The 14529-nt window shown below is 40.1% G+C and overlaps 1 protein-coding gene across 2 annotated transcripts; it reads right to left on the bottom strand.

Moving 5' to 3' along the window:
• Window positions 1-1125: 1125 nt before the first annotated feature.
• LOC131248123 (probable purine permease 11) lies at window positions 1126-11028 on the bottom strand. 2 transcript variants are annotated; one of them, XM_058248188.1, is made up of 4 exons: window positions 10908-11028; window positions 10139-10214; window positions 9848-9981; window positions 1126-2419 (listed from the first exon to the last, which is right to left on the bottom strand). In XM_058248188.1, the coding sequence occupies exons 2-4, from the start codon at window positions 10153-10155 to the stop codon at window positions 1332-1334; spliced, it is 1239 nt and encodes a 412-aa protein (XP_058104171.1). In that variant the 5' UTR covers window positions 10156-10214; window positions 10908-11028; the 3' UTR covers window positions 1126-1331. The 2 variants fall into 2 exon arrangements, with proteins under 2 accessions (XP_058104171.1, XP_058104172.1); XM_058248189.1 differs by lacking the exons at window positions 9848-9981; window positions 10908-11028 and having other exon boundaries at window positions 10139-10211.
• Window positions 11029-14529: the final 3501 nt, after the last annotated feature.

The raw sequence follows: 14529 nt of genomic DNA, 5'->3' as shown, positions 1-14529 counted from the left end.
GATTTGGACACTGTGGATCACCAGACCATCGATCAACCATTTTTCGACATTTCCCCTTGAATCCTGCAGCTCGGATCATCTGACTAGCCTGATCATTGATGGACCTATCACGATAGGAGGTTGATGGATGGTTTAGAAGAATGAGCAGATACCAACCATTGAACTACTCAACAATATTGTACTATCGTCGGTCACGTGTGATATCTGCGTGTATCAGGACCAAATGTGCAACTTTATTCCAGCCAAACAACCAAGATAGAATTGACAATATATGACTGAAATCTGAAAAGACCGGTTGCCTGTTCAGCTACTCACAAGATGTTTAAAATGATGAAGATTATCAAAGGATATGGCTCGTCCTCCACAAACGATCAGATGATTAGCGAAGGATACGGTTCATCCTCTAAGAATGGGTTGCACCTTTCCATCCGTACGAAAGTACTTTCAAATACAGAAGCAAACGAAAAAAAAAACACTTACAATCAACCGCCGGAGTAATTGCAAAAGCGCCTTTCTGAAAGGGGAACCGCTTGTATTGCAATGGAAATTCATCCAGCGTATGAGTGTAAACTTATCTTACAAGTAAGGATTACAACTATTGGATTACTGCTACTCTTAATGTAATATTAGGCTATTGGTTACACTAAGGAACGTAAAGGATTGACTATGCTAAGGAATATAAATGATAATTAAAAGATAGATTTGATTTGTTTGATTGCGGTGGTACGAGACATTTTGCTTCGTTAAAATCCTTTGCAATTTATAGATCCTTTTTTTTATTTTTTCGGATTAGCTTATTAGTACACACCCATGTCAGTACACACACTCCATGTTAGCCACCCCCACTAGGGATCGATACCAAGACCTCAAGTGTTGAAACGAGGTATCTCCACTCAGTCTGCCAGTTGAGCTATGGATCTGGGTGTATCTCTTTGTTATCTCTTTGTGATAGTCATGTAGAATCTTCTTTCCCACGTTCAATAGATAATAGCAATCGCTTCGGCACTTCTTTCCGAATAGATAATAGCAATTGCTTCGGCACTAACGTGGTTGGGTCCAAAAGCACCCTGAATCAAATTGATTGAAAACCAAATGATTCTAAATCCTAATTCAATTTCAATAGCGTATCCAAACACACCCATATCAAATTGATTGGAAACCAAGTACATACATAGAGAGTTAGCAATTTCTACAAGAAAAGGTAGGAGATTCCTCCAAACTTTATGCATGCACGTCATTCTTTCTAATGGAAATCCAAAGCACCAAACAAATTCTCAGACACCATTTTGACTACATTTAAAAAGAAAAAGAAAAATTAGTGTAGCAACCTCTCAAGCAGCAGAGTAAGAAACTTCACCAACATCAGTTGCTGTCTTGGACTCGCAATCATCAAGATAATGCTGATATATATACGAAATAAAGCCCCAAACAGCCAACAGCATGGCCAATATCTTCACCCCATCCATCTTGTCATGGAAGAAGATCACGGCAAAGATAGGAACGACGGGCAACGAAAAGGTGCTAATGACATTTGAGAAGAGAGATGACACAACAAAGATCAACCCCACAACACCCACAGAGCAGACCTGCCATCCCACAGCCGTCCAAGCCAGTGTCATAACATACGACGTTTTCCCCTTCTCAAACCCATGCATCTCTCCCTTGAGGCTCCTCCACTCCCCGCTGGCGAAGAGGCCAATCACGCACACACATGTGGCGACGACTGATGTGTACATTTGCATCTCCAAGACCACAGAGAAGGTCTCCTTCTTAAGGACCTTCTGGAATGAAAGCTGCATCAAAGAGAGTATTAAGGAGTATGTGGCAGACGCGCCCAGCGTGCAAAGGAACCCAACTGCATACTTCCCTGCAGACACACGGTTGGGGCCCTCAGAATCTGCACGGACCCCAAGCAGGGCAGCAGAGAAGGTGAGAAGGATGACAGAATTGAGTATGAACGGGGTGAACTTCTGAGAATTGAGGAAGTATGAGAAGACGGCATTGAAGGCCAGCTGGGTCGCACAAATGAGAGAGTATGTAGAGACTGGGAGATATAAGAGCCCATATGAATACATCATGTTGTCACCCGCAATGAGAAGGCCAAGGGAAATGTAGATAAATGCGAGCATTTTGACAGAAGGTGGGGGAGTGGTGGTGGAAGGAGAAGGTGAGGAAGGGAAGAGGAAGAGAGGGATGAGGAGGAACGGAAATGCTGCAGTTTGTACAAGCGTCGCCATCCATTTGCTATTTCCGCCTTTGTCATAGTAGAATCTTCCAAGTAGAGTGGCTACAGATTGGCCAGAGAGAAGGAAGAAGATGTTGAGGATCACCAAAAACCACCATTGCCAGTGTCTGAGTATGGAGGGCATCTTTTGCATAATGGAAGTTGCATCTTTGGGTGTGTTTGGTTCTTGGGCTTCTACCAATAGGGAGAAACGTAAAAATAAAGAGAGGATTAGTGCCTTTGTTTTGAAATGGATTGTGTTGAGTTCAAAGAACAAACACAATGGCAAACAAGAATTGCACATAAAAAATAAAAAAAATAAAAAAGATTGCACAAGGATAGAGTATCAGTAGAATGGAAGTTATAAACCAATTCAATAGTCATTCACATATCATTTTGAAGATCATAATGTTTTCCGTGCATTTTATATGGTGCTGTTAGGTTTCTTAATTTATTGACCAGGGCAGGAAACCCATGAATTAAACATTAGGCCATGTTTGGATGCAATGATGTTTACTAGTATTCACAATGCTCTCTTCTTCTTTTTCCTTTTTTTCTTTTTTTTCTTTTTTGAAAGATGGTATTCACAATGCTCTCAAACTATAGTTGTGTTAATTTAAGTCCAACATGATTCTAAATTACAATTCAATTTCAATAGTGTGTCCAAATGCACTCTAAATTGATCGACAACCGCATATATACATGAAAATGTAAGCAATTTCTACAAGGAAGAAGAGAATTCTCCAAGCTTGTATACCATTCTTTCTAACTGAAATCCAAAGCACCAAGCAAACTCTCAAACACCATTTCACTGTATATACAGAGCTAGCAGCTTCTCTCAACCAGCGGAGGAAGAAACTTCGCTGAAATCGGTTGATATTCTCGTCTTGGACTTGGAATCATCAAGATAGTGCTGACATATATACGAAACAAACCCCCGAAATAGCCAACAAAAAACATAGGTTCGAATCATCAAGATAGTGCTGGCATATATACGAAACAAACCCCCAGATAGCCAAAAACATAGCTACTATCTTCACCCCATCCATCTTGTCATGGAAGAATACCACGGCAAAAACAGGAACGACAGGCAATGCCAAGGTGCTAGTGACATTGGAGAACAATGAAGGACAATTAACCACTTGTTCTAAAAGCTCGAACTGATAGAGCATGGCGAATCAATCCATTTATCTCATAGCCCACGTCCCAAATCCATGGGTTTCGCACCCTTGTGGGCCCCAAATTACATGGGTTCCGCCTCACATGAGCCACCCGCCTCTCACGAGACCACCCCACTCGAGCCCGGTGTGAAAATGCCCCTGCATTAATCACCCCCGGTGAGGAGTCTCGAACACGAGACATCCCGCTCTAATACCAATTTGACACAGGACAATTAACCACTTGCTCTAAAAGCCCAAACTGATAGAGCATGGCGAATTAATCCATTTATCTCATAGCCCAGGCCCCACATCCATGGGTTAGGTCCTCAGCCGAACCCTCCTCATGGGCCCCAAATCACATGGGTTCAGCCTCACACAAGCTACCCACCCCGAGTGTGCCCCCTGCATCCCACAAGTTACCCCACTCGAGCCCTGGTGTGAAAATGCCCATGCATTAGAGAAGAGAGATGACACCACACCCCACAACGCCCACAGAGCAGGCCTGCCAGCCCACAACCATGCATGAAGCGACGGAAGACGTATAAATTGCATCTCCAAGACCACAGAGTAAGGCCTCCTTAAGGACCTTCTAGAAGGAAAGCTGCAACAGGGAAAGTAGTAGGGACTATGTGGCAGACGGGCCCAGCATGCAAAGGAACCCAACTACATACTTCCCTGTGGAGACACCCGTCAGACCCTCAGATTCAGTAAAAACACCAAGGAAGGTGGCAGAGATGAGGAGGACCACAGAGTTGAATATGAAAGGGGTGAACTTACTGTGAATTGAGGGAGTAGGAGAAGACACAGTATTGAAGGCTCACACAGACTAGCGAGTCTGTAGAGGCTAGGAGGTATGGGAGCCCATGCGAATACATCAGGTTGTTTCCTGCAACGAGAAGACCAAGGGAAACATAGATGAATGCGAAAGTTTTGGCGGAAGGTAGGAGAGTGGTGGTGGACAAAGTGGGAGAGGAAGGGAAGTGGAAGAGGGGGACGAGGACAATTGGAAAGCCTGCATTTTGTACAAGCGCTGCCATCCATCTTCTATTTCCACATTTGTAATAGTAGAATCTCTCAAGTAGAGTGCCTACGGATTGGCCAGAGAGAACAAAGACAACATTGAGGATAACCAGAAGCCACCATTGCCAGTGTCTGAGAATGGAGGGTGATGATCAGTTAGCAAAAGTTTCATCTTTGGGGGCATTTGTTTCTTGGGCTTCTAGCAGTGGAGAGAACATATAAAAATAGAAGAGAGGATTAGTGTTTTTGCTTTGAGATAGGTTGTGTTGAGATCAAAGAAAAAACTGGACGGCATACAAGAAGCACAAAGAAAAGAATTATGGAAGGTTATAGGATCAGTACGTAAATTAATGGGTTATAAACCAATTCAAGTGAGTCATTGACAGATTATTTTTTAAGCTTTTGATGCTTTCTGTGCATTTTATATTTTTATGAGAGGAGTGGGGACGGTCTCCTCAGTTTAGTTAACCATACAGCTAGACCCAAATTGCTAAGAGATCGGCAGGCCTTCGAACAGGGATAATTGATCTATTTCTTCTCTTGGGAAAACTTGCAGTTGGGACTAATGATCTGATAGAACCAGATTAAGATGCAAACCAAATAGAATAATATTTCAAAATAAAGGGAAAATATTCAATGCTGGACACCAATATCAAAGGTTAGATATTGTTGGACCTTATAAAGACTGACCAAAAACAAAACAACAGGATCCAAACTTCATACTTACCTATTGGGGAAAAAGGATCAGACAGTTATAAGCAGGACCCACTTGATCCAACCTCCTGAAATGTGAGGTTAAATCAAGTGGTGAAGCTTCCTATCACCATCCGATCAAATATGCAACAGTGGTAAAATTCACCGACAGTGAAGACTTACTGTTAGCGTCCAACAGTGGATCATTTTCTCAAATTATATCAAAACAAATAAGATGAGAGGGTTTTAGCAAGGGGAGAGATATGGGAGACGCTTCCACAGCATTAGTCACAGCTTGGAATGGGTTTTAGAAAAGGCCAAGTGTTTGTTTCGGAATGGGGTATGTGTGATGGTGAGGACAGGGGGTGGTCTATGTCAATGAAATTGGGGGGAGGAGGGGGAGGTGATTTTTTTGTTTTTCTTTTGGTGGGGTTTTTCGGTTGTGCTATCGTTGTATTCTTTGTTGCCTTTTTGGCGCTTGCTTAATAAAGAATCCATTATCTTTAAAAAAATAATAATAATAAATATATAAATAAGATAAAGGAAGCTACTAGGCATGCTTCACTACACTGTATTCACAAAAATCCTATAATAACAAAGCTGATGTGCAACCTTTCAAATGTGTCGCTTCTTGCTATATGGGTACTCTCATAATCTGATTAGTCACAAATTCAAAATACAGGAAACATAATACTTGTATTATACTATTGATGGTCCATGAAACTATAATCCTCTCATTGGTGAAGCCATGAGACACATCTAAGAAGTGACAAACACTATTTACCTAATGTAACAATTGGCACGGGGTACCCCTCAACAAGAATTTGCAAGCGGTGTGTAGACTGTCTTCTTGCAGGTTTATGGACAATTTGGGGCGAAAGGTAAGGAAGATGCTTTCGTAACATTTTTCATAGCATCGTTTGGGTAGCCAATCATGTTTGGTATATTGTCTTAGAGTAGGGTGCAGCCTTGGGTCGCTTGTGTTAGTTTCATTTTTCTTTGTTTCTCCTTTTGCTTTTGTTTTTCCCTTGTGTTGTTTCAGATTTTCACGCCATCTCAGCGCCCTTTTAATGAATTTTCAGTTATCACTCAAAAAAAAAAAAAAAACTAATGTAACAATTCAATTCAAACACAGCCTTAGGAAATACCTAAGTTATGATGAGTTTGCATGAAAACCTCTATCTATACACTAAAATAACTGTGAATGGAAAGCCTAGTCCCTCGATATGATTATTGGCAAATATATTTGCAATTTCGTCATTTCCACTTCATTCAACTAATGTTGCAATTCAATTCAAATGCAGCCTTAGAAAATGACTGAGTTATGATGAGATTGCATGAAAACCTCAATCTTTACTCTTTGACAAATGGATGTGAACACGTGGCGTGAAAATGATGAAGAGCCAGAATAGTCCATGCAGTAGCTTAAGATTAGTGCGACAAATATAACCAAGATTCTGAAAATCTTGTGATATTTTCATATCAAACTAATGAAATGATACTATCGCGATAACATAGCAAGATTTTAAAATAACATCACTTTTTCAATTTTCGCGATTTTATCACAGAAATTTGCCAATATTAATGCTGAAATTATTCAGAATTTTAACTAAATTCACTAATAATTGTATGTTAAGATTTAAGTATTTAGTAGTTTATATTTATAGCAAGATTTTCCTGATCATATCCCAAAAGTAACCTCAAATTTTGAAGATCTCCCAAGAATTCCCAAGAATGAGATTTGTCACTATGCCTAGCAGGTGTTTGATTTTTGGTAAATAGGTGTAAAATCTTAATAATAACTATTAACAAGTGCTTGGAATAGAGGGAAATAAAAGAGTAAGTTCACCTTGATTTTTAGATTTGCATGTAGCGAATTCAGCGTGCTTGCGTACTGTGTAAAAACTCCGTGATGTATGTTTTATCGAAGCCATCCATCCATTTTACCAGCTTGTTCTAGTGCATGAGCCAAAAATGAGGCAGAACCAAAGCTCAAGTGAAACACACCATAGGAAACAATGATCCTTCTAACGTCCACCATTGAAAGCAGAAACCTTTGTAGGGCCCACAATGACGTTTATTTGTCATCCAATCTGTTCATAAGGTCATACAGACATGGATAAAGGTAAAACACAAATATCAACTTGACCCAAAACTTCTATGGCCCCCAAGATGTTTTCAATGGTAGGCATTCAATTCCCACTGTTTCCTTTGGTGTGGTCCACTTGAGCTTTGGATCAGTCTCATTTTTGGGCTCATACCCTAAAATGAGCTGGCGAAACAGATGAACAGCGTGGATAAGACACATACATCATGGTGGGCACCATAGTTATAGCATAGGCAAAGTTTTCCCACCTCAGTTTTAGAGCCAGAATCTGTCCAAACAAGGTAGCTGTAAATATCGACCTTGGGGTGGCTGCCATAATTACAATGGTAAGTATTTATTATTTATTTACAATGACTTTCCATGGTAATTTAAAAACCAAAACAGACCCTTAAGATAGCAATGAGATGCAACTGTTTGGTTTCCTAAGGAGCCAAATTCCATACACGTGGTCCATAGTCTGGTAATCCATACCACCGATCTGGTGGGACCCATAACAAATGGAGGACACCCCCAATAATCCCACAGATTGGATGATCCTCATTCTTAAACCTTTCGCCTTTTTTTTTTTGCTGAGCGTGGACCTTAGATGCATTTTTCGTAACTATCTATCGCTAGGCCACCAGTCAAATGTGGGAACTTCTGGGGCTTCCCATCCACAGCAGGCATTAGATGAATGGTCTGGAAGTCCAAAACATGGGCCCCAGACTAAAATAATTCAGTACCTCAGAGAACTCTAGATTTTCAGGCTTGCATTACAATATGAAGGGAATGGAAAGATGCAATGTTTTTGTTTTTGTTTTTTTTTTTTTTTTTTTTTTTTAAACTGGCATTGAAAATTATGAAGAAGAAAAAAAAAAACCATGTGTTGTCTTATGTTGTTGTTTTTAGTGAGTAGTAACCTCCAATAGAAGAAGCAAAGTTACTTAAGTGTCTTGATTCGCTGGTTCGTAAATGTGGGGCTACGGTTCGGGGATCCAGACTGTTCATCTGAAGGACCCATAATAGATAGACTACAGTTCGCGGATCCAGACTGTTCATCTGAAGGACCCCACAATGGATAGGCTACGGGTTTGGGGATCCAGACTGTTCATCTGAAGGACCCCACAATGGATAGGCGATGCCTGGAATATCTAAGATATTAGGATATTCTAACCATTGAATCAGCTGCCTAGGAATTAAGTGATTAGAGAGGAAACGCAACTAATGGTCCAGATAAATAGGCATAGATCAGATGAATATAATCATCCATGCAGAAAATTTTGGGCACATCCTCTTCGCACGATGGGGCAAATCAACGGTCTGGGCCAGCAAAAAATGGGCCCACTTGAGAGAGAGAGTGAGTGATTTAATGCGGAAACGTAGATTGTAGACGGCTCAAATAAAATATTAACTAGATTCATGAATCCAGGACCTATGCTTCCAAATTGAAGAGGAAATGCCCTGGGCACATCACCTGGGGAACACCATTTTAAAATTCTATCAATGTCAGATTGCTGCAGATCTAGCTTTCTACAAATACAATCTCGAGGAAAAGAAAGAAGCTAAAGTAGTGTTGTGAAATAAATTAATCACAATGACTTACAAGATTGAACAGCTTCCTATAAACCATAGCACAAGCTAGCACTTGATGCCACATTCTTTGCAACAGACGCTTCTCCAGACCATACAAATGCACTGGGAGCCCATGCAAACAGACGGTTTTGGATAAGATATGCCAGGTTCCTCCAAGTTTACAAATGGAACCTAACCATATGTATCCCCTAACTACATCTCGTAAATTGCCCAAACTAATAATGCATCCTTCTCCCCATTGGGAAGAGGGATTTCAGCAAATAACCAAATATAACACGTTGGGCTGACCAGTCAACATTGGTCATTATTCTGACATCAGCAGAATTTATTTTTTTTTCCAAGACAGACATCAGCAGAGAATACACATTTTGAGAGTAACCTGGACCAATCCATTTTTATTTTTTTGAAACATGGGTGTGAAAGAAAAAGATACCTATTGATAGTGTGGCTGGGGCTGTGGAATCCGCAGCTCTAGAGGCAGATTGAGAAAATGGGGACCTTGGAAGCATAGTGACAAATCTTGTTCTCGGCACTGGAAATTTCTCGGTAGATTTTCAAATTTTGAGGTTTTTCTTGAGGTATTATCAGGAAAATCTTGCCAAAAATAAAAATATTTATTGTAAATTATTAAATAATTTAAAATCTAACTATATAATTATATAACAAATTCCTTGACGGTTATACCATTTTTTTAGTAAACATAGTGATAATAATGCAATATTTTAAAATCCACCAGGATTTTGAAAATCTCACGATAAAATCGTTTAGTGTATTTGTCCCAATAATTTCAGAACAACAGCTATATTTTTGTCAGGACCTGGAAACCTTTTGGAACCGCCGAATCAACAGGCTTAGTGACTCCAAATCCTGGAGCATCTGATGCTCCAATAGAAACCCCCAATATAAGAAATGAATGAGAAATGAAAGAGAATCCCAACAAAATTCAAAGTTCCTCAGTCCTATCCAATCCAAACCAACCTAGAAAACCCCAAAAACATCTTTCTAAAAGAGAGAAAAAAAAAACAGAGAGAGAGAGAGAGAGAGAGAGAGAGAGAGGAGTTGATATCATACCGTGCAATTGGGATTGAACATGCGCACCATTCTGCACGGCGACTGAAGCAGCCATAGCAATGCTTGATTCAGAATCCGGGCTTGTGGACCCCACCCTATACTGCCCTCCTTGCCCGTTACTAGACTTCTTAAAGCTTTAAATTTTATATTTAAAAATAAAAATTTTAAAAAAAAAAAAAAAAAAGACACCAGCAACAACCCAAACAATCACAACAGCAATCTGACCATGGCGACTCGATAATCAGATCAAAACACGGAAAAAGAAGAGAAAAAATAGATAAAAAGAGGCACCTTCTGTTCGTTGACATGGACAGCGAAAACGAAGAAGAAACCGGAGGAGCAGTCACACCACCACCCTTTAGGGCCTGTTTGGATGCCTGTAAGTAGGGTAAGTGGGAAGTTACTTACAGGGAAGTCACTTACAGGTGGTGTTTGGGGGAGAAAAATCACCTGTAAGTCACTTACAGGCAAATCTACTAAAAAACTGCAGGGGGATGGGGGTGGGAAGTCACTTACAGGCTCCACGGTCAGATTTTTAAAAAGAGAGGAAGAGGGAGAAACGCACCAACCCACCAAATCTCTCTCCGTCTCTGCAATCTCTCGCTGCAGTTACTGCCTTCCGTCTCTTCTCCTCCTAAAACGGTAGGGTTTCATCTACCCTTTTTCTCTCCTTTGAAAATGGGAGTTATTACTCCATATTATAGATTTTTTGAATTCGTGGGCCCACTTTTATAGCTCACTTGATGATTGTTTTAACTTAATAATTATCTCAAATATTCATTTTGATGGGCTTAACAAAATAACATATTTGATCTCATGTTTTTTTATATGATTATAACATTTTAGAACGATTCTCCAATTGCTCGATGTGAATATACAGCTTTCTACCTGTAAGTAATTTACAGGTTATCCAAATAGAAAAAGTAACTTACCTGTAAGTGACTTACAACTTACATCCAAACAGGTTACCTGTAAGTAACTTTCACCAGTAAGTCACTTACAGGTAAGTCACTTACAACTTAAAAGAACTTACAGGCATCCAAACAGGCCCTTAGGGAAGGGCTGCCGCGAAGCTCCTTTGGTGAGAAGAGCTCTCGGATCGACCAGGTTTCCTCAACTACGCTTCGCTCTTCTCAGCCCGAGATAGATTGAGTGGCATAAATCCAAGCCATCGTTCCCCCTCCTTTCCTGCAGAAATACCCAGAAAACGAACAGACCCATCAATAAAACCATCTAAAACGGTAATAATAATAAAAATACCCGCTAGAAATCAGCATCTAAGGGTTAGAGAGGAGGAATTCAAAATTTGAGAGACAAGGGAGAGAGTGAATCCAGATGGGATTTCAATCGAAGGAGAGGATTTCTGTGATCCTTACGTGAAAAGCGCTTCAGAGAGAGAGAGAGACAGAGACAGAGAGAGAGAGAGAGAGAGAGAGAGGGTGAGGAGGATTAGAGTTTTAAAGAGTGAGAAAGCGACGGAAGAGAATGGCAGGAGTCATGGCAGGAGAATAGAATCGGGCGTTTGGGAGAGAGATGAGAAGTGATGAAAGCGGATTGCGTCCTGCCTCCGAACTGGACGATAATCCGTCCATGCACGGCCATGTGGATCCCACCGTGATGTATGTGTTTTATCTACGCCGTTCATCCATTTTTACATATCATTTTAAGATTTGAACATAAAAATGTGGCAGATCTAAATGCAAGTGTGCCACATAGTTGGGATTGAACTCCCACCATTGAAATCTTCTCGAGAGCACTATAAAGGGTCGTTTGGCACCATGGATTCGGGGGATTCGAGGAAATTCGAGGGGATTTGTTTGGCATCGTAAAAGTAAACGGGGGTTTCAAATCCGAGGTCCCACCTTGGATTACATCTAAAATCATTCCCGCATGTGTACCATTTGTATCACTAAATTATTAATCTATTAGACACATGGCCCACTAATGATATCCTAAAAAAATTAGATTATCAATTGCATCATTATAATTATTTTAATATGATGATCAATACTGTCTAAACATTGTCCATGTAAATTAATAGTTAAAAATTGCTGGTTGGTAACTCAGACTTGATCTCGGGCTTGTGGCTCATCTGAGACTTAGAATTTTATCATATTTTAACAAAGTATATATTACACTGGGATTATTACAACCATTCTATCAAAAGTTACATAAATTTACTAATTAAAGATATTAAAGTTGATTTAAGAATTAATTTCAAACCCCTATAAATATACTATAAATAGCTACTTTTGGATTGAAGTTGATTCTTAATATAGGTGCAAACACACCGAGAGGATTTCAAATCCTTAAGGAATCCACGTTCCCAAACAAGCCCTAAGACACTTGTTTGTGAAAACAGGAGTGTTAGATATTTTTCATTTTAAACTATTTAATATTCGGAGATCAAATGAGCTTATTTTTCAATGTATGATAGATGTGATCTAGGTACCATATTTTTTATACTTTCATTTATGCCACGAGTGCATTTTTTAAGGCTTACTATCACCCATCACACTCCACATCAGAATATCAAACTTCTTCTGTCAAGTCGAGTGTTGAAATGAACACGGCCAGACGGTGGGGCCTATTTTTAAGTAGAATAGACGAAACTCGCAATTATTGGAATATATATATCCCATGGGCCTCGCCACGATATATGTCTTATAGCAATGCTATCCATCCATTTTGCCATATCATTTTATAAAACTGAGACAAATTTAAAAATCAAGTGGACCACACCACAAAAATACCAGGATATTTGTGTTTTTCCTTTATCTAAGTTCATGTGCCCGTACAAATGGGTTGGATGGCAAATGAAAATCATGATAAGCCTTAAAAAGGTTTCGATAGCGGGCACCATTGTCTCTATTACTTTTTGACTAATGGCCAAAATGATTTGGAAAAATAAATGCATAGTGTGGATATAACACATGGGGGCACAACACACCTCTAAAGCTGGCATAGAGGATTTCGGAAGATTCCTTCAACAGTAAGCTCATGGGCCCATGGCACCTTTCTATGATATTAGTGTTGGTTGTTTGTTTAGCCATATCATTTTAAGACATGAGCCCAAACACGAGATAGGTCAAAATCTTAAATTAACCACATCATAGTAAAGAGTGAGAAACTTAAATTGACCACATTACAATAAACAGTGGAGATTAAATGTCTACCATTAAAAACTTTTTAAGAGCCACATAAGTTTCATATTAAATAGATATTTGTATTTTACAAGTTAGAGTGACTTTATGTTCAGGTTGGAAGGCAAATAAGTATCATAGTGGGCCCAGGGAAGGTTTTCTATGGCTGGCATTATCATCGCCCATGAATTCCTATAGTGTGCTTGAATTGATCTTCCAATCTACCTATGTTTGGGTTCATGTCCTAAAATAAGCTAACAAAATTATTAATGGCATGAATATCACATACATACATCATGGTGTGTCCTGCTTTCGGAATACCTATCCATAGGTTTCAACATTTGGTGTGAATTGCCTACCGCATCTCTCAAGGGATATTCCTGATCTTCTTGTAGGACATGGCCAGAGCTCCGTGGGGCCTACCATGATGTATGTGTTATATTCACGTCATCCGTCCATTTTATGCCTACTAATGAGTGCAAGAATAGGCAGAGCAAAAGCTAAAGTAAACCACAACACAGGCAAATCCAAAGCTGGGGATTGAACTGCCATTGAAAACTTTTCTTAGGCACATGGAATTTTAGTATCATGCTGATATTTGTGTTTTTCACATTATCTCAGGTTGGGTTGATGTACATATTCAAGAAGTTTCCTGCATTATGTTTCGCATTCTGTGGTCCACTTCAGTGTTTTCCTACAACCATTTTCTCGTGTCATAAGATGAGTTAACAAAATGGATGGACGGTTGATAAACACATGCATTAGGTGGCCCACTGAGCTTTCCACCAGCTCGCAGGGGGTGCTGGGTCACCCACCAACCCAAGACCTATAAGGGGGCATTTGGCAGTCCCGTGCAATTCCATCCCACAATTGGAGAAGAGGGGAATAGGTGGGATGGAATGGCGTCCCATGCAGGATTTTCATGGATTTTGAAATCCACTACACATGTGGGCCTCATATCGATGCATGCATTTATCTATATCAACCATCCATATACACCGTTTAGACGTGACATTCTAGTTTTATATATATATATATAAACGGCATCAATTGTAAATCTGGTCCATTGATTACAAGTTCATGGTCCACCAAACATGATTTTGCTTAATCCAGTATTTTTCCCTAGCAAAAATATTATCTCAAGCATGGGATTGAATGGCTATAATACCATGGTATTTTTAGACGTACAATTATTATGTAATAATGATGTTAATCCCATCTAATATAATTCAATACCATTCAATTCCATGGACCAAACACGCCCTCAGCACTCGCCCTACGGACGGGAGTTGGTAAGTGTGGGGCCCAAGTTGACGAATGGTGGGTGTTACACCACTGGACATTCAGGCGCACGCGTCTGTGGTGGGCATGTCACCACCGTTTTGAAAACAATGCCAAACTATCACCCTTGGTACCGAAGCGGATTGGCTGGTGTTCCACACAGCAGTTATATAGTTGGTGTGTCGTACGCCAGCCAATCCGCTTCCCCCTGGGTTCATTGTCACGATTCAGTCTACATTTTCTGAGACGCGGCGCGAG

The sequence above is a fragment of the Magnolia sinica genome, chromosome 6, assembly GCF_029962835.1.
Source record: "Magnolia sinica isolate HGM2019 chromosome 6, MsV1, whole genome shotgun sequence".
NCBI classification, from domain to species: Eukaryota; Viridiplantae; Streptophyta; class Magnoliopsida; order Magnoliales; family Magnoliaceae; genus Magnolia; species Magnolia sinica.
Note: the sequence above shows the minus strand (reverse complement) of the source record. Positions and strands in the feature narration are given on the sequence as shown.

Bases quoted from the DNA above. Each gene is read 5' to 3' on its own strand.
- LOC131248123 (XM_058248188.1), bottom strand. The intron at 2,420-9,847 runs GTATGATATCAA...CCCTATTGGTAG, and splicing joins TGTTCAATCCCAATTGCACG to AAGCCCAAGAACCAAACACA.